Below are 20,899 nucleotides of genomic sequence, written 5' to 3' on the forward strand. Positions count from 1 at the left end.
AAAAAAAAAGGGGGGGGAACGGGACGATGCCACCTCATCAGCCCCCGGCCGCCCGCCCCAGGAATGCAGGAGGGTTCGGTGTGGGGTTGGGGGCTGGGAGGGGAAAGGGAAGAAATCCCACTTTGAAAAAAAAAAAAAAAAAGAATTTTTTAAAACAAAAAAGCCTGGAAAAGCCATCAGGACCCTAGGAAGCGGAATGGGAGACGCCAAGCGTAGGCCTGGGCCGGCTCCTGCGGGTGCGGGGTGCGGGACGGGGGATGCCCGGGATGCCAGGTCCTGCCTGGGGGGGTGGCACCCGCCTGGGCCCGTCCTGCTCCGCGGGGACATGGGCACGGGGCGGGGGTCACCCACTGCCACCTCCCGCCAGCCCCAGCCTTTGGGGGGCCGCGAGACCCCGTCCCGCACAGCCTGCACTGGTTTCACTGGTGCCAACTGGACTTGGCAGCGGATGGTGTGGGAATGGAGGTGGCTGCCCCACAACCTCGGCGGTCACCCCAAAACCTCGGCGGTCACCCCAAAAACACAGTGGTCACCCCAAAAAAGTTGGTGGATGCCCCAAAGAGCCGGTGACCGCATCTAGGGTCATGCAGGCTGCCCCGTGGATTGGGGGGGCGGGGGGGGTGAGGACAGGGGACGGCAACCAGCCCCCGGCTGCCCCCAGCCCCTTTTGGGTAGGACCTACTGAAAAACAGAGCTGCCGGGGCCGGGGGCCGGGGGGAGGAGGGCGCGGGGGCTTGTTTGCCTGCGCCGAGAGGAGCTGGAGCAGACGCCGGCATCTGGTGTGAGTTAACTCCCCTCGACAGCACGGACACATGGATCGGATTAACTCCCTTTTCTCTGCCCCCCCTTCCCCGCTCGGCAGCCCTGGGAGCCAGCGCTGAATCGGGGCCCCCCCACCCCACCCCGCTCCCCGTCCCGCACCCAGCTCCAGCCCTTGGGTCCCCGCCGGGGCCACCGGGGTCCCCCCAGCTCAGTGGCTTTGCCCGGGGCGGTGGTCCGGGTGGCAGCTGGTGGTGACGCGCAGGTGTATGACCCTGTGTGTGTGGGGGGGTGACCACATTGGGGTCCCCACTGCAGCACCCACCGCCCGCTCCCAAGGGACCCCGGCATCCCCAGCAGGGACCCACCATGCCAGCACCCAACAGCCCCTTGGGGGAGGTGTGGGGTGTCTTTCCCCACCACCCCACCATGCTCGAACCCAAACCACCGCAACCCCCTTTTTCACCCCCCCACAGGGACGTGGTAGGTGCTGGGTGCCTCAGTTTCCCCAGCCTGGCCGCAGCCCGCAGCCCGGCACCGCCCCGGCTATTCCTGGTGGCCGTCGGGCCCTCGGCACCCTCAATTGTGGCGGGTGGGGCGAAACCCCGTAATCACGGGCCGCGACTCCCCCGGCTATTTCCAGCGCCCGGCGCAGGGCAAATTGCTTAATTGGCCTTTGGGCTGCCAGCGCCACGACGCTCCTCGGCGGGGGCACCGGCCACTCGAGGGTCCCGAAATAGGATGCTCGTGTCCCCACGGGGGTGGCACGGGGACCCGCAGATCGAGGGGGGGGAGGGACGTGCAGGTGGTCCCTCTGCCTGGGACGGGTCCGGGGGGGGTTTGGAGTTTCAGCTTTGCCCCCTCCCAGGGCTGGGTCCCTCCTGGGGGGCTCATCCCACCCCATCTGCACCCCACAGCCCAGGCTTGATCCTGGGGGGGCTCACTCCCCCATCTGCACCCTCAAATCCCAGGGCTGGGTCTCTCCCGGGGGCCCCCCCCCCATCCGCACCCCCAAATCCCAGGGCTGGGTCCCTCCTGGGGGGCTGACCCCCCCCATCTGCACCCCCCCAGCACAGGGCTGGGGCTGGAGGGGGGCAACCCCTGGGGGTCAGCGGGGCTCTTGGGGGCCGGGGGGCTGGGGGGGGCGTTCCCCAGGCGGGGAGCAGCAGCCCGGCCCGGGCCCCCGCCGTCTGGGCTCGCAGAGCGGGATGGAAACTCTGAGGGCCGAGCTCCACGCTGAACATTTTCCGTTGCCAGTTCGCTTCTTGCTCTTTTTATTTTTTTTTTTCCCCTTTTTTTTCTCCGCCCCCCCCCTTTTCTCCTTTTCCGTTTCATTGAAGAATTTGCTGCTCCCGCCCGTGGCCCCCCCCACGCCCCCCCGGGGCAGCCCAGGGACGGGGCGACGCTCCCCAGCCCTATCCCAGCCGGACCGTGGGACCGGGAGGGACGCGGGGGTACCCCTGGCACACCCTGCCCCCCCCCCCAGCCCCCCCAGGTCCCTTTGGAGGGGGTATCGTGTCCCCCCCCATCGCTGCACCCCAGGACAAGCATCCCCGGGGGCTGCCAGGTCCGTTCCCCGGGCTGGGGGCGCGGGGGGTCCCTGCACACCGGGGCCCAGCTGGGCCGTGTGCCGGTGCGGCTCCTCCGGTGACCTCAGCCGCCGCGGGCTGGGCGGCCGCCCGGGCCTGGCTGGGACGGTGGCTCGGGTGCCACGTGGCCGGGCTGTGGGGCTGCCAGCACCCGCCTCGCACCCTCTGCCGCCCCGGCCGACAGGAGCCCTGTGCACGGGGGGGTGTGTGTCACCCTAGGTGCTGCCGTACCCCAAACTGTGTGTGTGTGTGAACCCCGAGAGCCCCCCCCGGCAGGGACGGGGCGAGGCCCGGCACTCAGGGGCTGGAGGCTTGATGGCGTGTGGGGAGCGGAGGCGCAGGGTCCCGGCCAACGAGAGGGGCGGCAGCTCCCTGGTTGCCCAAGGACATGGGGCAAGTCCCACACCAATCCCCCCTACTGCCGGTTTAGGGACGGGGGCTCGCTCCCAGCGCGGCGTTGGGAGCTGGTTGGGGCTGTTGGGTTGGGGTTGGGGCTGTTGGGTTGGGGTTGTTGGGTTGTTGGTTGGGGTTGTTGGGTTGTTGGTTGGGGTTGTTGGGTTGGCATTCTTGGGTTGGCGTTCTTGGGTTGTTGGTTGGGGTTGTCGAGCTGGGGGAGTCAGGTTGTCGGGCTTGGGGGGTTGTTGGGGTTGTTGGGTTGGGGTACTCAGGCTGTTGGGGTCGGTGGTTGGGGTATTTGAGTTGGGGTGACATTGCTGGGTGGTTGGGCTGGGGATGGGCTGGTGGGGGTGTGGTTTGGGGGGGTTATTGTGTTCCGAGTGATTTGTTTAGAACTGGGGCTGGGGTCCTCCAGCCGTACAGGTGGGAGGTGGTGGGGTCGGGCAGACGGGGGGGCAGGAGGACGGACGGGTGGGGGGCAGGCAGGCAGGGTGTGCAAGGCCGGTGGTGCACGGGCCCCCGGGAGGTGCGAGGACACCGGTGCCCAGCGGTCCCACTGCCCAGGGGGTCCCCGAACCTCCACCCCCCCAGCCCCGCCATGGGCACTCCCCGGTCCAGGGAGGTGCTGGGGGCACTGGGTCCCTAGGGGGGGGCCCCAAAGTTGGAGGTCCCGGGGTCCATGGGGCTGGGAGGTTCTGGGGGGCGGCTGGCTGCAGGGGCAGGATCCGTCCACCCCAGAGGAAGGCAGGGCTCAGCTGCGGCCTGGCGGAGGGAGCTGGTGCCCCCCCAACCCGGCCCCCCCAACCCGGCCCCTGCAGCTCCACCGCCCCCGACAAGGGGTCCCTCCAGCTGGAGCTTGGCCCAAGCAGCAGCCATGCTCAGCCCAGCTCTTCCTCCTCCTCCTCCTCCTCCTCTCGGGCCACTGCCCAGCCCCACGTCAGCACCTCCCTCCCCGCTCCCCCCAGTTCATCCCAGTTCCCTGCCCGGGGGACCAGCACGGATGAGGGGGGTTAACTCTTCCCTCGCAGCCTGCTGCTCCCCATCGGGTGCCCTCATCCTTCTGACCCCCATCCCCACGCCCCCCCTCCCGTCCATCCCCACGCCCCCCCCAAACCATCCCCACATCCCCCATCCATCCCCACATCCCCCCAATCCATCCCCACACCCCCCCAATCCATCCCCATGGCCCCCCATCCATCCCCACATCCCCCATCCATCCCCACGCCCCCCCATCCCCCCGGCATCCCCGTCCGTCCCGCCACGTCCCGTCCCCAGCGCCCGGCCCCCCGCTTTGGCAGCAGGATGCGGCCATCGTGGAAACCCGGGGGGGCACGGGGGGGGGGAGGGGTGTGGTCGTCTCGGGGGGCGGGGCCGGGGCGGGAGGGGGCGGGGCCACTCGACAAAAGGGTTTCAAAAGGATGAAATTGGGGCAAAGCCAACAACAGTAAAAAAAAAAAAAAATCCTTTATCCCCCCCAAAGAATCCCCGCCGCCGGCCCCGGCCCGGCCCTGCCCATGCACACGTGTGCACCCGCCTGGCAGGGGAAACTGAGGCACGGCGGGGCCAGAGGGGCCGCGAGGGAGCCCACGGCATCCCCGACGCGGTGCCGGCACCGGGACCCCCCCCTTGGTTCCCACACGGACCCCCAGGAGAGGCAGCAGCGGGGTGCAGGGGTCCCCGGCCTCCCCCAGCCCACCCGGCGCGGCCCCGTGCCACGAGGCCCAGCCGGCAGCGGACGCGTCCCCGCAGGAGGCCGGGATGGGGACCGTGGAGGCCGGCCGGGAGGGACCCGGCGAGCGGCCCCGGTGCCTGGCACATCCCTCTGGCCCCCGCCGGCCGGTGCCTCCTCCCTTGGCGGGGCGGCTGCTGACGGCCTTCGGCCCCCCCGAAACCGGGGGCAGGCGCAGGCGATGCCCTTGGCTCCCACCCCACCGCTGACACGTCTCCGGCACAGCCTCCACGTCGGCAGGCGAAGGGGGGGGCCCAGGGGCCGTGCCGGCGGCTGGGGGGGCCAAGGAGAGCCCCCCCGCCCTGTGCCGGGCTGGTGCCCACCCTGCTCGCCCCCCTGGGGGGCTCCGACCCAGAGCCCCCCGCCTGGGCATCGCCCTGCAGTGCTGGGATGTGCCACGGGCAGGGCCACGCTGTGCCACGCTGTGCCACGGGCAGGGCCGGGATGTGCCAGGCTGTGCCACCGACAGGCCTCGGAGACACGGCGTGGGCAGTGCCGGAGCTGTACCATGGGCGGCGCTGGCACAGCACGAGTGGCGGCACCAGGGGTCACGTTGTGGGCAGAGTTGGGCATGTGCACGGCCATACCGTGGGCAGCGTTATGGCCACACCGTGGGCAGCGTTACGGCCACACCGTGGGCAGCGTTACGGCCATACCGTGGGCAGCGTTACGGCCATACCATGGGCAGCGTTACGGCCACACCATGGGCAGCGTTACGGCCATACCATGGGCAGCGTTATGGCCATGCCATGGGCAGTGTTACGGCCACACCGTGGGCAGCGTTACAGCCACGCCATGGGCAGCGTTACGGCCATACCATGGGCAGCGTTACGGCCATACCATGGGCAGCACTGGGGCTGTACCCCCAGCCGTACCACGCTCAGAGCTCACCCCCCTGCTCCACCTGCCCGGGCTGTGCCCGTCCTCGGTGCCGGCACAGGACGGTGCCACCGGCTGTGGGGCAGGACGCGCCGGGGCAGCCGGTGCCGGCTCTGCAGGTGCTGCTCAGCCCCCCTGTGTAGGTCAGAGCGAGATTTTAAGGAGCGTCCCCCACCCCTGCCCGTGGGCACGGCGGGGAGCCCGGGACGTCAGCTCTGCAAGCCCGGGCACGCGGGGCCCCGCCGTGGGAGACCCTGGGTGCCATCCCCCAGAGCCGGCGGGACGTCAGCACCCCGTGACACCCATGGGCACATCCCCGAGGGGGGGGACTTAGTGCTGCCCTGCACTAATGGGGGGGGTTGGGGGTGGAGAGGGAATAAAAGGGTTTTGTGAGGAAAGCGAGGGTGGCTTTTTGCTCTTGGGGTCTGTTGATGCAACACCGTTAATTGTCCCCTTTGGCCATGACGCAGCAGACCCTCGCTCCAGCCGCTCAGCTGTCCTCCACCATCTGTCCTTTCTCCCATCCGTCCGTCCATCTGTCTGTCCATCCATACGTCTGTCCGTCCATCCGTTCATCCATCCCTCCATCCATCCATCCATCCATCTGTCCATCCACCCCTCCATCCCTCCATCCCTCCCTCCATCCATCCATCCCTCCATCCATCCCTCCATCCATCCGTCCATTCATCCATCTGTCCATCCATCCATCCCTCCATCCCTCCCTCCACCCCTCCATCCCGTACTCTCCCATTCCTTTTTCCGTTGCCCCTCCCTCCCTTGCCATGCCCGCGCACTCATCCCTCCCTCCCTCTCATCCGTCCTCTCTCCTCCGTGGGTGCCATCACCAGCCGCTCCGTCCACCCCCTCCGTCACCCTCTGGCCGCAGCCAGCCCCCGGCTCTGCCCCCCGGTTCCCACGGCTGTGCCCACGGCAGCACCCCGGGGTGCTCCCAGCTGCAGCAGCCCCTGGCTCCCGTCCCCGCGGAGCTGCCAGGAGCCGGCTGAGCATCGCTCCTCCGGCTGCCCGGCCAGGCTGGGGGGGACGGGGACAGGCCGGTCACGCCAGCACAGCCACTCAGCCCTCACTGCCGTGCGGCTGCTTCTGGGGAAGGGGTGGGGACTCTCTGATGTCTAATAGTGGCTTGAGCACCCACCGCCCCCTGCCCCCCAGCCCCAAACCCGGTCTCCCACGGGCCACAGAGCATGTCGGACTGGGAAACTCAGCGTCTCCCCTCCCAGGCGCTTCCCAGCCGGAGCCCGGGGGCAGCTGGAGCCTCTGCCATGCCCAGGATCTCCCTGGGGACATGGCGGGTCACGGCAGGCGGCAGGACGCTGCTGCCTCTCCCCGCCATCTCGGGCTGTCCCTGGCAGAGATGCCACCGCCAGGCTCCGTGCCACACTGTCCCCTCCCTGCTCCCGGTCGGGGCTCTGTCTGGATCGGCCGAGCCGAGTGTGGAGAAAAACCTCTCCGACGCCCTGGGGCCTCCCCCGGGCAGCGCGGTGGGACCTGGGATGCTCCGGTACCACGGGGTCACAGCCAGGGCCCCAGTCCCTCGGCGTGCTCCCCCGGTGACGTGGAGACATCTGAAAGGGACACAAACGAGCCCCACAGAAGTCCCGAAAGGGAGTGGGGGGGCCACGTCTGCGACCCCCGGCTGAGCAGGACATTTTGCTCCCAGCCAGCCCAGGGGCTGCGAGAAGGGGACAGAGGGGGGATGTGGGTTTGTATGTGTGAGCCCTGCACTGCCAACTTGTGTGTGCAAACCCTGTGCGTGCAACTGCTATGTGTGCAAACCCTGCGTGTGCAACCCCTGCGTGTGCAACCCCTGCGTGTGCAACCCCTGCACATGCAACCCCTGCTCATGCACACGCATGTGCTGGGCAGCACCAGCCGTATTCACACGCCTGCACCGTGTGCATGCACGCTCGAGGCTGCAGGCACAGCAAACCCCGCACACCCCTCACCACCCCCGTGTGTCCCCCCCATGTCCCCAGGGCCCGTCCTCGCAGGGGGTGACGGATCTCTCCGTGGCCGGTGCTCGGAGCTTTGCGGTGCTGGGTGGGCCGTGCTGCCGGGCAGCGCGCGGTGTTCGGCTCCCAGCCTCGCCGGCCGGGTGCCAAATTCCTCCGCCTCCACAGGAAGCCATCGGCGCGCTCGTCGTTCGCTCTGCACCGGGGCCAGGCCCGGCCAGAGGGATGCCGGAGAGAGAAAGGGCTGGAGGAGAGAAACCAGGTCAGCCCCGAGCCGCCAGCGTCACCCTGGCAGGCAGCGGCCGGCTCCTTCGAGGAAGCAGGGCGAGGATCCGGCCCCGGTGACGTCCCCTCCGGCGCGCACAGCACGCGCCAGCCGAGCCCGTGCCTGGCCGCCGCTCGCTCGCTCGCTCGAGGAACCGTCCCAGCCCCTTGGCCCCGGCCCTGGAGTGAGCCCCAAACGGGGGCATTTTTCTCCCTGGGGTCCTGGAGAGCCTGAGGATGAGGAGGAGGCTTCGAGGGGAGCCACGTGCCGTGGGGCTGGCTCAGCCATCACTGCCCTGGGAGCAGAAGGGTTCAGCTCACGCGATGTCTGCGCCATCTCCGAGTGGTGCTCCCATCGCTGGGTACCACTCCATCCCAAGGGTACCACTCCATCCCTGGGCACCGCTCCATCGCTGGGCACCGCTCCATCGCTGGGTACCGCTCCATCCCTGGGTACCGCTCCATCCCCGGGTACCGCTCCATCGCTGGGCACCGCTCCATCCCTGGGCACCGCTCCATCCCTGGGTACCGCTCCATCCCTGGGTACCGCTCCATCCCTGGGTACCGCTCCATTGCTAGACACCGCTCCATCCCTGGGTACCGCTCCATCCCCGGGTACCGCTCCATCCCTGGGCACTGCTCCATCCCCGGGCGCTGCTCACCATCCCCGGGTGCCACTCGCATTCCCCGGCACTGCTCCACCCCTGAGCTGTGCTCCCACACCCAGATTGCCCTCCCACCCCCAGGTCATGCTCCCACCCCTGGGTAATGCCCCCGCCCTGGGCACTGCGCCCCTCTCCAGGCGATGCTCCCGCCCCAGGTACTGCTCCATCCCCTCTGCGTGCTGCTCCGGGCCCTGGACAATGCTCCCTCCCCGGGCACGAATCCTGCTCCCATCCCCGCCTCCATAAATACACCTTCCCCCTGCGCCGCCCCCCCTCCCGCGGTGTGAATCCGAGGGGGTCTCTGCCCTTCTCCCGCGCTCCCTCCTCTCCTCCCCTCCTCCCGGCCGCCTCTCAAACACAAACATGGCTCAGTGGAAAATGTGACCCGCCGTGGAGCTGCAGATAACTCGGGGCCGAGCCGGGGCCAACTGGAACAGCACGGGCTTGGCTGCGGCCCCGGCTGAGCTGGGGGGGGCCGGGGCACCCGGCGGGGTGGACAGCTCGGGACTCCCTCCCGCTCGCCCACGTCCCGCATTGCTCCTGCGCCTGGCCCGATCCCGCACCCGGCCCCAGCTGCGTCCCCGCGGGGACGGACCCGGCGGCGAAGGCTGCTGTGGGGACGCGTGGTGCTGGGGGGCTGCTGGGACGCCGCCTCGGCGCTGGGATGGAGATGCCCGGGGATGGTGGCACGTGGGCAAGAGGGAGAGTCCCTGGGATGGTGGCTGGATAGGGAGAATGGAGATGCCCAGGGACGGCGCTGGGTGGGCACCGTGGAGATGCTCAGGGCTGGTGGCACGTGGGCAGGATGGAGGTGCCCAGGGACGGTCCCGGATGGTCAGGATGGAGACGCCAAGGGACAGTGGCACACGGGCAGCACGGAGATGCCCAGGGATGGTGCTGGGCGGGCAGGACAGCGGTGCCCACGGGAGCACGGTGCCCCGTTCCCGTCCGACGGGCAGCCGGAGGTGTGTGGGCCGGGAGCAGCAGTGGTCGGAGGAGCCCGTTTGTTTCTCATTAGCGGCTCTTGGCAGGAGCTGTGGAAAAAATAGCTTCAAACAGCAGAGCTGGAAGGGAAAAGGCTGGGCCGAGGGAGGGGAGAGGGGCCGTGGTGGGGAAGGGGGGCACGGGGCCAGGTGGGGGGCGGGAGGGGGTCGCGGTGGCGGTGGCCCGGCCGGGGCGCGGGGACAGGGACAGAGACAGACCTGGTCCCTCTGCGGCGTCCCTGTCCCGAGGGAGCGGCTGGGTCTGTTTTGGGGATCTCGGGCACATGTGCGCTTGTGCGCTCTTGTGCGCTCTTGTGCACGCTTGTGCACGCTTGCACGCGCAGGGCCAGCGAGCACGGGGGGGGTGTGTGTGCACACCTGATGGCATGAGCAGTCCTGGGGAGGGCACAGGGACACACGGCTGGGCACACCCGTCCGCACCGCCGCATCTCGGCCCCCCCAAGCCCCCGCCCAGCCGCAGTGAGAAACTGAGGCACGCCGGGTGTGCCCACCGCCCCGGCCGTGCCCTGCCAGGAGGCTCCCGCCGCAGCCGCAGCCGGTTCTCACGTTTTTGGGGGGCCCTCGGCGGAGCCGCTTACGCAACCGCGTGTCTGCGAGCTCCGGCACCGCCGCCAAGTCAACCAAAAGCGAGCGGGGGGGGAGCGCGGGAGGCGAGCGGGGAGCCCGGCGTCCACCCTGCTCCTCCCGCCTCGTGGCACGACGCGGATTTGACGGAGACGGCGGCCTGTCCCACTCTGGCGTGGCCGTGCCGGGGTGGCACCGGTGCCCGGCTGCCCTGTGGCAACCCGCCCCGGCCATCCTGGGCTGGGAAACGGGCGGTGGCGAGACGGGGTCATCCGGGGACGGCGGCCGGGGCCGACGCTGGTCCCCGCTGCCAGGGCAGGGCTGTGCCCGCTGGAGCCGGTGGCACCGTGGCAGCCTTGGCACCGGGCACGGGGCCGGGAGCCCTGCGGCGCGGGGAGACATCGATGGGGGGCGGGGGGGGGGCTCCGTGTGCCAGGGGATGCGTGTGCATGCGTCTGCATGTATGCGTGCACGCGTGTGCGCGTGCCTGTGCGTGTGCACCCCCCCCCCCCGTTTTTGTGCCCACGTGTCCGGCCGGGCTTGGCCGCCGGCACCCACCTGCCCTCGCGGCTATTTCTGCCTCCAGCCTGGATTTAATTCTACCCTGCCCGCCGCTGGCGTGTAATTAGGAGCCCAGAAAAGCCCCGGGCACCCTCTCATCCTGAGGGGCGGGTGCACACCCAGCCCTGGCCCCGGGGTGGGCGCAGGGTGCGGGCGTCCGCGGCCCCAGCTCGGCCGGCTCCGAGGGGTGCAGGAGCCCCGCGGCCGGTGGCAGAGACCTGACAAACTCAGAGCGGCTGAGAGGGCTGGGGGGGGGTGGATCTCGCCCGGCTGAGGGGGGCTCTGCCTCAGCAGGCGGCTGATTTTGGGGGGTCCTCGATTTGGGGACCGACCGGGGGCACGGGAGGACGCGTGGCAGCAAATCCTTCGTTAAGCCCTTGAGCCAATTATGCTGCCGGCGCTGCCCCGCGGCCTGTGCAGCGAAGCCCCCGTGCCCTGGGCGGCCATAAACCCCTTAGGGGGATGATCCTGCTTAGGGCAGCGCCTCAACACCCCCCGGCCCCGTCACCCCCGGCCCCCCACACCTCCGAGCCCCCCTTCTCCCCCGACACCGTGGGTCGGTCCCACACCGTCCCCTTGTGCCCCCCACCCCCAGCGTCCCCTCTGCCACCGCCTCCCCTCCTGCCCTTGGGCAACTCACCCGCTTGCCACCCGTTCCCTGCGTGCCGCGCCGGGGGGCACGGTGTGGGGCAGCGCCCAGGCGCAGCCCGTGGCACCGCCGCCGGCAGCCCGCACCGGCGCAGGGCTCAGGGCGCTGATCGGCTTTGGGGAGCTTACGGCTCTGAGCCGCTGGCTCGGCGGCTCTTCACACCTGCAGGGCGATCCCGCTGCTTCGGCCTCGCCGCCTGCTCCTCACCCTCACCCAGCCCTGGGATGCGGCTCTGGCACAGCAGCAGGGCACGACCAGAGGGTGTGCAGGGCCAGGCGTCCCCCGGGCCACCCCGAGCACCCCCGGGCCACCCCGAGCACCCCCTGTGCCCATTCCCCACAGACTGAGTGTGCACCGCACACGCTGCTGTGTGCACACACCCACGCACACACGCATCGCACCCTCAGCACAAGCTCTGCACCCCCCACCGTGTGCACGCACAGCCGCTCCCGAGCACACGCGCGTGCCGTGCACACGCGTCCGCACGCCCCGCGAGCGCCCACCCAGCCGCTCCCCGAAGGGGCTGTGGGCAGGACGGGGGGGTGCCCGCACCCTGCACCCTGCGGAGCCCCGGCCGCGGTGCTGCTGGGTGGGAGGGGGACCCAGGCGCCCACCCCAGCCCCACCGGCCTCCCCCGCGGCAGGGAGGGGACCGGGCCCTGCGAGGCCCCCCCCCAAAAACCTCCATCCCATCCCTCCTTCCCAGCCCATCCTCGCTCCTTCCCTGGCTCCAGCTTAGCTCCAGGCCTCTTCCTCCCCCTCCTCCTCCTCCTCCCCCCCAGCCCTTTGCCTTCCCCCCGGCTCCATCTCCCGCTGCCCCTCCAGCCCCGGGGGTGCCACAGCTGGGCCCCCCCCTCAAAACCCAGCAGCCCCCCACCCTGCTGCGGCTGGTTCTGGGGGGTGCAGGGCTGCTGGGGGGGGGCAGGACCCCCCCCGGGACCCCCCCGGGACCCCCCCGGGCGCTGCTCCAGGTCCCACGGCCGGGGACACGTGGCCCTTTCTGCCGCCAGCGGGAGACGCCTGTCCCTGGGGGAGCTGCTGGCCAGGACCCCAAATCCTTCCCTGCCCGGGGGGAGCCGGGCGATTCCCCCTCCCCACCGCAGGGCTCAGGGCCAAGCGCCACCGTCACCTACACGTCCCGCGGGACCCCGGGAGCGAGCCGGCATCCCCCCGCCCGGGCATCCCCCCTGCACCCCCAGCATCCCCCCCGCACCCCCCAGCATCCCCCCAGCCCCAGCATCCCCCCCCCCCAAGCTGCCCCCTCTGTCCCCCCACCAGTCAGGGTCTAAACCAACACGGGGGGGCACCCCAAGCCCCCTCCCCACGCAAACCAGGGCTCAGCGATGGCCACTCCTGCACCCCCAGACTGGGGGGGGGGAGGCGGCTGAATTTGGGGTGGGGAGGGATGGGGAGAGGGTCTGGGGGGCAGGACGGGGGAACCATCAGCCCCAGACGGGGAGCAGCCGCAGGAGGCGCAGCCCCACGGGCCGGGGTGGCCGTGGCACCGGGGACATGGGGGGACACAGCGCGAGCCGGGGGGACGCAGCGCGAGCCTGGGCCACGCTGGCTGCCACATCAGCAGCAGCGGGGAAGGGCCCCAGCCCGCAGCTGGGATCCAGATGGGGTGGGGAAGGGCAGCGGCTGGGGCCAGCCCCCAAGGGTCGCCCAGGCTGGGGACCCCGAGGAGGGCATGGGGACACCGAGCTGCGCCGGGACCCCTGAGCTCCCCAAAACGGGGGAAGGAGGGAGGGAAGGAGGGGTGAGGGAGGGCCGGAGGAGAGAGGGATGGCCGGAGGGCCGAGCTGGGGAGGGGTGACGGCCGGAGGGGACCGAGGGGGTGGCAGGCTGCAGGAAGGAGAGCAGCCAGGGCAGGGGCGGGGGCGTGAGCACCCCCGGCCCCCAGCCCACCCCAGGGAGGAACATCAGGAGCACCCAGACCCTGGGGGTCCTACTGCCCCCCCTCAGTGTGGGACCCCTCACCCAGGAAGCCAGGCATCCGGGCTGGCAGCGGGACAGCCCGGGGGTGCCATCCCCCCCCCCCGAGGACAGACAGACACAGAGGCCAGGACAGCCCCCCCCGGCACTTCGGGGATCCCCGTCCCAGGAGCTCAGCTCCTCACGCCCAGTTTGGGGGGCAGCACCCCACAGCAGGGTGCTACCCCTAAAAAAGCCCCCAAAGGGGCCCAACTCACCCCAAATTGCTCCACCGTGGGGGTCCCTCCCTGAGCCCCCACCCAGGGCAAAGTCCGCAGCGGGACAGGGAGGGTGCAAAGGGCACCCCGGTGCTGGGCGCTGGGCGCTGGGTGCTGGGCACAAGGAGTGGGGTGCCCCAGGCACCCGGGTCCATAGTCCGGCTCTGACGAGGAGGGTGGCGGCGGTGCCGGGGGGTGCCAGGACGCCTGGGTTCGTTGGCGGGGGGGGCGGGGAGGGACGGAGGCCGGGGGCACCCCCAGAGGGTGCTGTGCCCAGGGAGGGTCCCGGGGGATGGGAGCTGTGGGATGGGACCCGGGAGAGACCCCGTGAGCCCTGCAGGTGTGGGGACAGGGCTGGGGGGGGGGACAGGCACCCCGGGGTGCCAGAGAGGGGGGACCTGCCAGCCCCCAGCACACGCCTCTCGGTGTCCCCAGGATCATGTTCATCATCATCATCATCATCTTCATAGCCATCACCTTCCTCATCATGATCTTCCACATCTGCCGAAAGTTCTGCCGCGACCCCGTGCCCCCCCCGCCCTATGGGGACTCCCAGGGCCCCGTGCCCCCCCCACTGGCCCCGATGCCTGCGCTCCCCAGTCTGCCCAGTGGGGTCATCCCTGTGGGTCTGGAGCCCCCACCCTACAGCGAGGTGGGTCCCACCCGGCAGTGGGTGCTGGGCACCCGGCTGAGCCTGGCAAGGGGGGACAGGGTGGGCTATGGGTGGTGGGTGCTGGGGGTCTGGGGTGATGGGTGCTGGGGCTATGGGTGATGGGTGCTGGGGGTACAGGGTGGTGGGTGCTGGGGGTCTGGGGCGATGGGTGCTGGGGCTATGGGGTGATGGACACTGGGGTTATGGGGCTCAGCAGAGCGTGGGGGGACTATGGGGGCTCACCCCCCACGCACACTCCCATGCACCCTGCCTTACCACGCCCCAAACGGAGGGGACCCAGTTCCAATGGGTCCAGCCCTGGGGTGGGGGCACCCACGCTGACCCCCCAACTCCCCCTTAGGTGACGGCGAAGCCCTTCCTCTACCCACTGCCGCAGGGGCTGTGCCCCGAATGCGGCCGCGGCCCCGGGGCTCAGCCCCCCTTTGCCACCCAGACCAGCTTCTAGGGGTGACCCCCCCCCCAAAAAAAAAGGACTGCCTGGTGACAACATTACCCTTCACTGGGGGTGCGACAGGGACCCAGGCGTCCGGATGGCCCCCCTGGGGGGCCATCCGGACGCCTGGGTTCCTGTCGCACCCCCCCCCACCCAAACCCCACTGGGGCATGGCGGGGGAGTTCTCTATTTATTATTTTTAAAAGTGTAAAAGTGCTCCCTGCTGGGCTGGTTTTAAGGGGCTGGGGAGGCTCGCGGGGGGGGACAGGGGAGAAGGGGGTAAGTTTTTTGGGGGGCATCTGCACCCTGCACTGCCCCCCCCCCCCCCAGCATCCTGGCAAGGCCTGGACTTTGCTGGAGGGGGTGCGAGTGTGTGTGTCAGCCGGGGCCCTGACACCCTGTGCTGTCCCATCCCTATCCCCAAATCCATCCCTGTTCCCATCCCCATCCCAATGCCATCCCCATCCTTGTTCCCATCCTTGTCTCCATCCCTGTCCTCATCCCATCCCCATCCCATCCCCATCCCATCCCATCTCCATCCCATCCCTTCCCATCCCATCCCATCCCCATCCCATCCCCATCCCCATCCCATCCCCATCCCATCCCCATCCCCATCCCCATCCCCATCCCATCCCATTCCATCCCTTCCCATCCCATCCCCATCCCCATCCCATCCCCATCCCCATCCCATCCCATCCCCATCCCATCCCCATCCCCATCCCATCCCATCCCATCCCCATCCCATCCCCATCCCCATCCCATCCCATCCCATCCCATCCCCATCCCATCCCACCCCCATCCCATCCCATCCCCATCCCATCCCCATCCCATCCCATCCCCATCCCATCCCACCCCCATCCCATCCCCATCCCCATCCCATTCCATCCCCATCTCCATCCCATCCCATCCCCATCCCCATCCCCATCCCATCCCATCCCCATCCCATCCCACCCCCATCCCATCCCATCCCCATCCCCATCCCCATCCCCATCCCATCCCATCTCCACCCCACCCCACACCCACGGGAGACGGGCTCAGGCCAGTGGGACATCGGGGTTTATTGAGCCTGGCACATGGTCCCCAGCACGGGGCCGTCCCCACGGCGGGTGTCCCCAGCCGCTCACGCCGCTTGCCGGCCCCGGCGCCGCTTGATCTTCTTCTTGAGGAGCAGCAGGTCCAGGTAGAGCAGGCGGCCCAGGACAGCGGAGGCACACAGCAGCCCCCCGTGCAGGGCCCCCGCCAGCCCGCAGCTGAACACGTCCTGCCCTGGGGACGAGCCACGGTGGGACACGGCCACCACCCTGGGGGACACGGCCACCCCCGTGCGGGACACGGCCACCCACTTGGGGGACACGGCCACCCCCATGGGGGACACGGCCACCTCCACGGGAGGGACCCCCCTGCTGCAGGGAGCCCCTGGGCACGCTGTCTGCAGCCTGGAGCTGGCCACGGGGCCGGGGGCCGGGGGTCCCTTACCCGTCAGGTAGAGGTTCTTCACGGGCGTCTCGGCTCTCATGGCGGCCACCACGGCCGGGCTGAAGCGGGCGACGTCGTGCTCGGTGCCGTACATCTCCCCGCGCGGAGCCGCCAGGTAGTGCTGGTTGGTCAGCGGCGACGCCGCCTCCACGAACTCCACCTGCCCGGGGGGGGCACGGGGGGGCTCTTGGCACGGCGGGGGGCTCAGGGCACAGCGGGGGGCACGGGACACGGCGGGGGGCATGCGGGGGCACGGGCAGAGCCAGCCCACCAGGCGGCAGGTCCCACCGCGCCAGGTCTGAGCCCACCCGGGGGGGTGCCCCCCCCCCCACGCAAAGACCCTGGGGGCCGCGATGCCCCGTGGCTTTGTAGGGCACCCTGTCCCCAAAGGGCCCCCCAACCCCACGGGGCACCCCAGCCCCATGAGGCACCCCACTCCCAAAGGGCCCCCCAACCCCACGGGGCACCCCATGCCTCCTGAGCACCCGTGTCCACGCTGCACCCATGCCCACGGGGCACCCCATTCCCACGAGGCACCCCAACCCCACAGGACACCCAGTCCCCGCTGTGCACCCCATTTCCCCCCTGCACCCATCCCTGTGGAGCACCCCGTCTCTGAAGGGACACCCCCCCCCAACCCAGGGCAGCGAGCGCTCCATCCCTGCAGAACCCCCGGCCCCCCAGGCACCCCGCGTGGTGGGGGACAGCGTGGGGACCCCCGTCACCTTGTCCCGGAGGTGGGGGAAGCGCTGCAGTGCTCGCTCCAGCAGGCGCTGGGCGATGGCCAACTTGTACCGCTGGTAGTCGGGGCCACGGCGCTTGGCGCGGGTCCCGGCCCACTCCTCGAACCACTCGTACCGCGCCATGGTCAGGATGGTCATGCACGACCGGCCTGCCACGAGGGGGGTGACAACCGGTGACACCCCCCGTCCCACTGTGGGGCACCCCGGTGCCCGCTCCGTGATCCCGGCTGGTGGGATTGGGGACCCTCTGAGCCCCTAAAGCCCAGCAGGGCTCCAGAGCTGGGGGGGGGGGGAACGTCGGGGGGAGGCACCCTGCTCCGTACCTGGGTGCCGCTGCTCGTAGGTGGGGTCCTTGGCGGCGGGGAAGGTGATGAACATCATGGCCAGGTTATCAGGGACGTCATCGCGGCTCAGGGCGGCGTAGCGGGTCATCCTGCGGGCAGAACGGGCAGCGCCCTGCACCCCCCCTCCTGCTGTGCACCCCCCCTGCACCCACCCCACCTGCCCTGCACCCCCCTGCACCCCCCCGGGGTGGCGGGGGCCCCTTACATGGCGTCCAGGTCATTGTGGGGGTAGATCCAGAAGTTGGTGGCGGGCAGGGCCAGCTCGGCCGCGCTGCCCCGCAGCCCCACGAACACCAGGAAGGAGCCCATGCCGTGCCGCACCAGGGCCAGGCGCGAGCGGATGCCTGCGGGGACGCGGGTCGGGGTGCGGGAGGTGACACCCCGTCCCTGCGGAGGGGACGCCGGGCACGCGGGGAACACACAGGGGGATGCCGGGAATGTGGGATGTGAGGGACGTGGGGGTGCTGGGGACACGGGGACTCTGGAGATGCTGGGGACACAGGGGTGCTGGGGGTGCTGGGGACACCAGGGCCACGGGGGTGCTGTGGCAGCGGGGATGGGGGTCCCGGGGACACGGTACCTGGGTGGCTGCGGAGCGGGGGGGGCAGCAGCTTGCCGAAGGTGTTGAAGACGCCAGCGTCGGAGATGACGAGAGGGGCGAAGATCTCCACCTCCTCCTCGCTCGGCCCCTTCTGCACCACCACCCCTGGGGGGCGCGGGGGGGTGAGGGGGGCGCGGGGCACCCCCACCCTGTCCCCATCCTGTCCTGCGTCCCCCCGCGGCGGGGGGGGGGGGTGGGTCACGCTCACCCACGGCGGTGCCGGCGGAGGAGACGAGGATGCGGGTGACGGGGGCGCGCACCAGCACGGCCCCCCCCGCGCGCTCGATGAGGGGTACGGCGTGGAAGGCGATTTCGCTGGCCCCCCCCCGCGGGTACCAGGCGCCCCGCTGGTAGTGGTGCACCATCAGCACGTTCACCAGGAAGCTGGAGTCCCGCGGGGCCGTGCCTGGGGACGGGGGACGATGCGGGGGACGCGGGCACGGTCGGCCCCCGCCCCAACGCGGGGCAGCCCTCCCCTATCGTGACATGGCCTCCCCTATCGCGATGTGGCTCTCACCTATTGCGCCGTGGTCCTCCCAGGTCATGACACAGCCTGCCCTATTGCAACACAGCCCTCCCCATCATGACACAGCCCTCCCCATTGCAACGCAGCCCTCCCCTATCGTGATAGTGCCATCCCCTATCATGACATGGCCCTCCTTTACCGTGACACGGCCCTCCCCTATCACGACACAGCCACCCCATTGCAATACAGCCCTCCTCCGTCACCGTGGTGCACTCCCCTATCGTGACGGCCCCCTCCCTATCGCGACGGCCCCCTGACCGTAGAAGAGGTAGCTGAGCAGGGCGCGCAGGTCGCGGTCGGCCGTCAGCCGGGCCACGGCCTCGCTGTGGCTGGTGGCCGCCATGCGGAACACGGGCGAGACGCAGTAGATGAGGCCGGTGCGGACCAGGAGGGCGGCCAGCCAGCGCGGCACCATCTTCAGCACCGCCAGCAGCGCCACGTGCCGCGACGCCATCTGCGCCGGCACCCGCCCCGCGTCACCCCCCGCCACCGCCACGGCCCCGCCACCCCACCGCCACCTCCCCATGACTGGCACTGCCGTGTCCCCACCATCACCTGTGTCCCCACCATCACCATGTCCCCACCATGGTCACCGTCACCCGTGTCCCCACCATCACTGTGTCCCCACCATCACCGTGTCCCCACCATCACCGTGTCCCCGCCATCCCCCGTGTCCCCACCACACCTGCTGCCTGCGTGCCCACCACACCCACCACACTTGTCCCCACCATGCCCACCACCCGTGTCCCCAACGTTCCCGCTGCCCCACCACGACCGCCCACCCACGTCCCCACCACGCCCCCACCCAGAGCCACCGGTGCCGCCCCCGCCGTCCCCACCCCACGTCCCCAGCTGCCCAGTGGGAGCCGGAGGGAGCCCCGCAGCCCCCCGGGGACGTGCCACCACCCGCCGCAGGGCGTCCCCGGGCCCCCACCTTGGAGAGCCTCATGAACTCCCCGATGGCCGCCCGCTCGGCGGGGAACTGCTCCTCCAGGGCTGCGGCGAAGGCGGCTTTGCCGGCGCGGAGCTGGTAGCGCCGGGGCCCCAGGCACACCTCGTCGTAGGGGTCGGGCAGGCGCTGCCAGCACAGCTGCCCGTCCGTCAGCTGGTCCAGCGCCACGCGCAGCATGCTGCCCTCGTGCATCTGCCCCACGTAGTGGATGCCTGCGGGCGGGGGGGCTGCGACAGGCCTGTCCCCGCAGCGGGGACACGCAGCAGGAACCCCCCGGCTGGCAGATGGGGGAATTAAGCGTTTAATCTTTGTGGGTCACCTCGGGGGGCGGTGGCGCGGCTTGGGCCGAGAGCACGGCACGCACGCTGCATGCACGCACCTTGCGCACGCGCACACTCACACGCACGCTGCGTGCAAACACCACGTGCGTTGCGTGCACACACCGCGACGCGCAAATGCACGGCAGCCCGCACGCACGCTGCAAAAACACACCGTGCGTGCGAACGGCACGCTCACCGCAAAAACAGGGCAGGTGCTGCACACGTACCTACTGGGTGCACACCGCAAACAGGCACAAGCAACACGTGTGTGTGCGCGCGGTGCACCCGATGCGTACGCTGCATGTGCCCACACACTGACCGAGCGTGCGAGCGGGGCAGACGGCACACGCTGCATGCACAGCCACTGCCCGGATGCGCTGCGAACACACCCGCCCCGCAGCCCCGCTGCGTGGGGATGCACACAGGCGTGCAACCGGCCTGCGGACACACGGCGGGGTGGGTAACACCTGCCCGCACCCACGCACCGAGCTACACCCGCACGCTGCCTGCACACCCCCGCACGCTGCCTGCAGGCGCAGGCGCAGGCAGACACCCACGCGCAGGCGGGCAGGCAGCCGGGTGCCGGGGCGGCCGGGGGTGGCCGCGGTGCCGGGGGTCCTTACCCACGTCGAACTCGGTGCCGCGCTCCTGGAAGGTGTGGCAGCACCCGCCGGCCTGGTCGTGCTGCTCCAGCACCAGCACCCGCTTGCCCACCTTGGCCAGGGTGCCTGCCGCCGCCAGGCCCCCCACGCCGCTGCCGATGACCACGGCGTCCAGGTCCGGCGGCACCCGGTGGGTGCTGAACCCTGCGCACACGCGTGTGCCTCAGCCCCCCCCCCCCACTCCCCCCGTTCCTCGTTGCACAGGCGCGTGCGGAGGGAGAGTGCAATGGGACGGACGGGCGGGGGCACCCACGGGTGGGGGCACCCAGTACTCACCCCGCTTCAGGACCTTGTCGCGGGCGCGCGGGTCCGTCACCAGCGGCCGGGGGGGGCCGGGGGGGGGGCCGGGCGAAGGGGTTGCCGGCCGGGGCCAGCAGCCGGTGGGCTACCAGCCCCAGCGCCAGCGTGCCCAGGGCCACCAGCAGCAGCAGCGTGGTCCACATGGCTACCACCGCACACGGCACCTTATAGACACCGCACCGTATAGCCCGGCGCCTCACAGCCCCGGCAGCTTATAGACGCGGCAGCTTATAGGCAGAGGAGATTAGAGACACGCTGCCCTGGAGCTGCAGCAGCTTAGAGCCACAGGGGCTTAGAGCCACAGGGGCTTATAGCCACGGCACCTTATAGCCACAGGGACTAATAGCCACGGCACCTTATAGCCACAGGGACTAATAGCCGGGGCACCTTATAGCCACAGGGGCTTATAGCCAGGGCACCTTATAGCCACAGGGGCTAATAGCCGGGGCACCTTATAGCCAGGGCACCCTCTGGCCACAGCACCCTATAGCCACGTGCACCCCAGGAAGCACGGGGTCCCTGGGGCGGGCAGCCCCCCCCAACCCCTCGGTGGCAGTGGTAGGACATGGTGGGACACGGGCCAGGCCCCGGGGTGGCAGTGTGTGTGTGTGTGTGTGCACATGCATGTGAGCGGTGCACACGCGTGTGT

At 70.4% G+C, this 20,899-nt stretch overlaps 1 protein-coding gene across 1 annotated transcript; it reads right to left on the bottom strand.

Annotated features, from left to right (window-relative positions):
- Positions 1-15,425: 15,425 nt before the first annotated feature.
- Positions 15,426-20,393, bottom strand: LOC142605074 (all-trans-retinol 13,14-reductase-like). The gene is given in 12 exon segments (XM_075775186.1): positions 15,426-15,592; positions 15,803-15,962; positions 16,528-16,694; positions 16,869-16,978; positions 17,095-17,233; positions 17,470-17,595; positions 17,699-17,896; positions 18,275-18,470; positions 18,951-19,180; positions 19,912-20,094; positions 20,227-20,293; positions 20,295-20,393. Coding segments are annotated over 12 exon segments (1,821 nt in total). The 3' UTR covers positions 15,426-15,446.
- Between the last annotated feature and the right edge of the window lie 506 nt (positions 20,394-20,899).

The sequence above is a fragment of the Balearica regulorum genome, chromosome 24 (genome assembly GCF_011004875.1).
Source record: "Balearica regulorum gibbericeps isolate bBalReg1 chromosome 24, bBalReg1.pri, whole genome shotgun sequence".
Lineage (NCBI taxonomy): Eukaryota > Metazoa > Chordata > Aves > Gruiformes > Gruidae > Balearica > Balearica regulorum.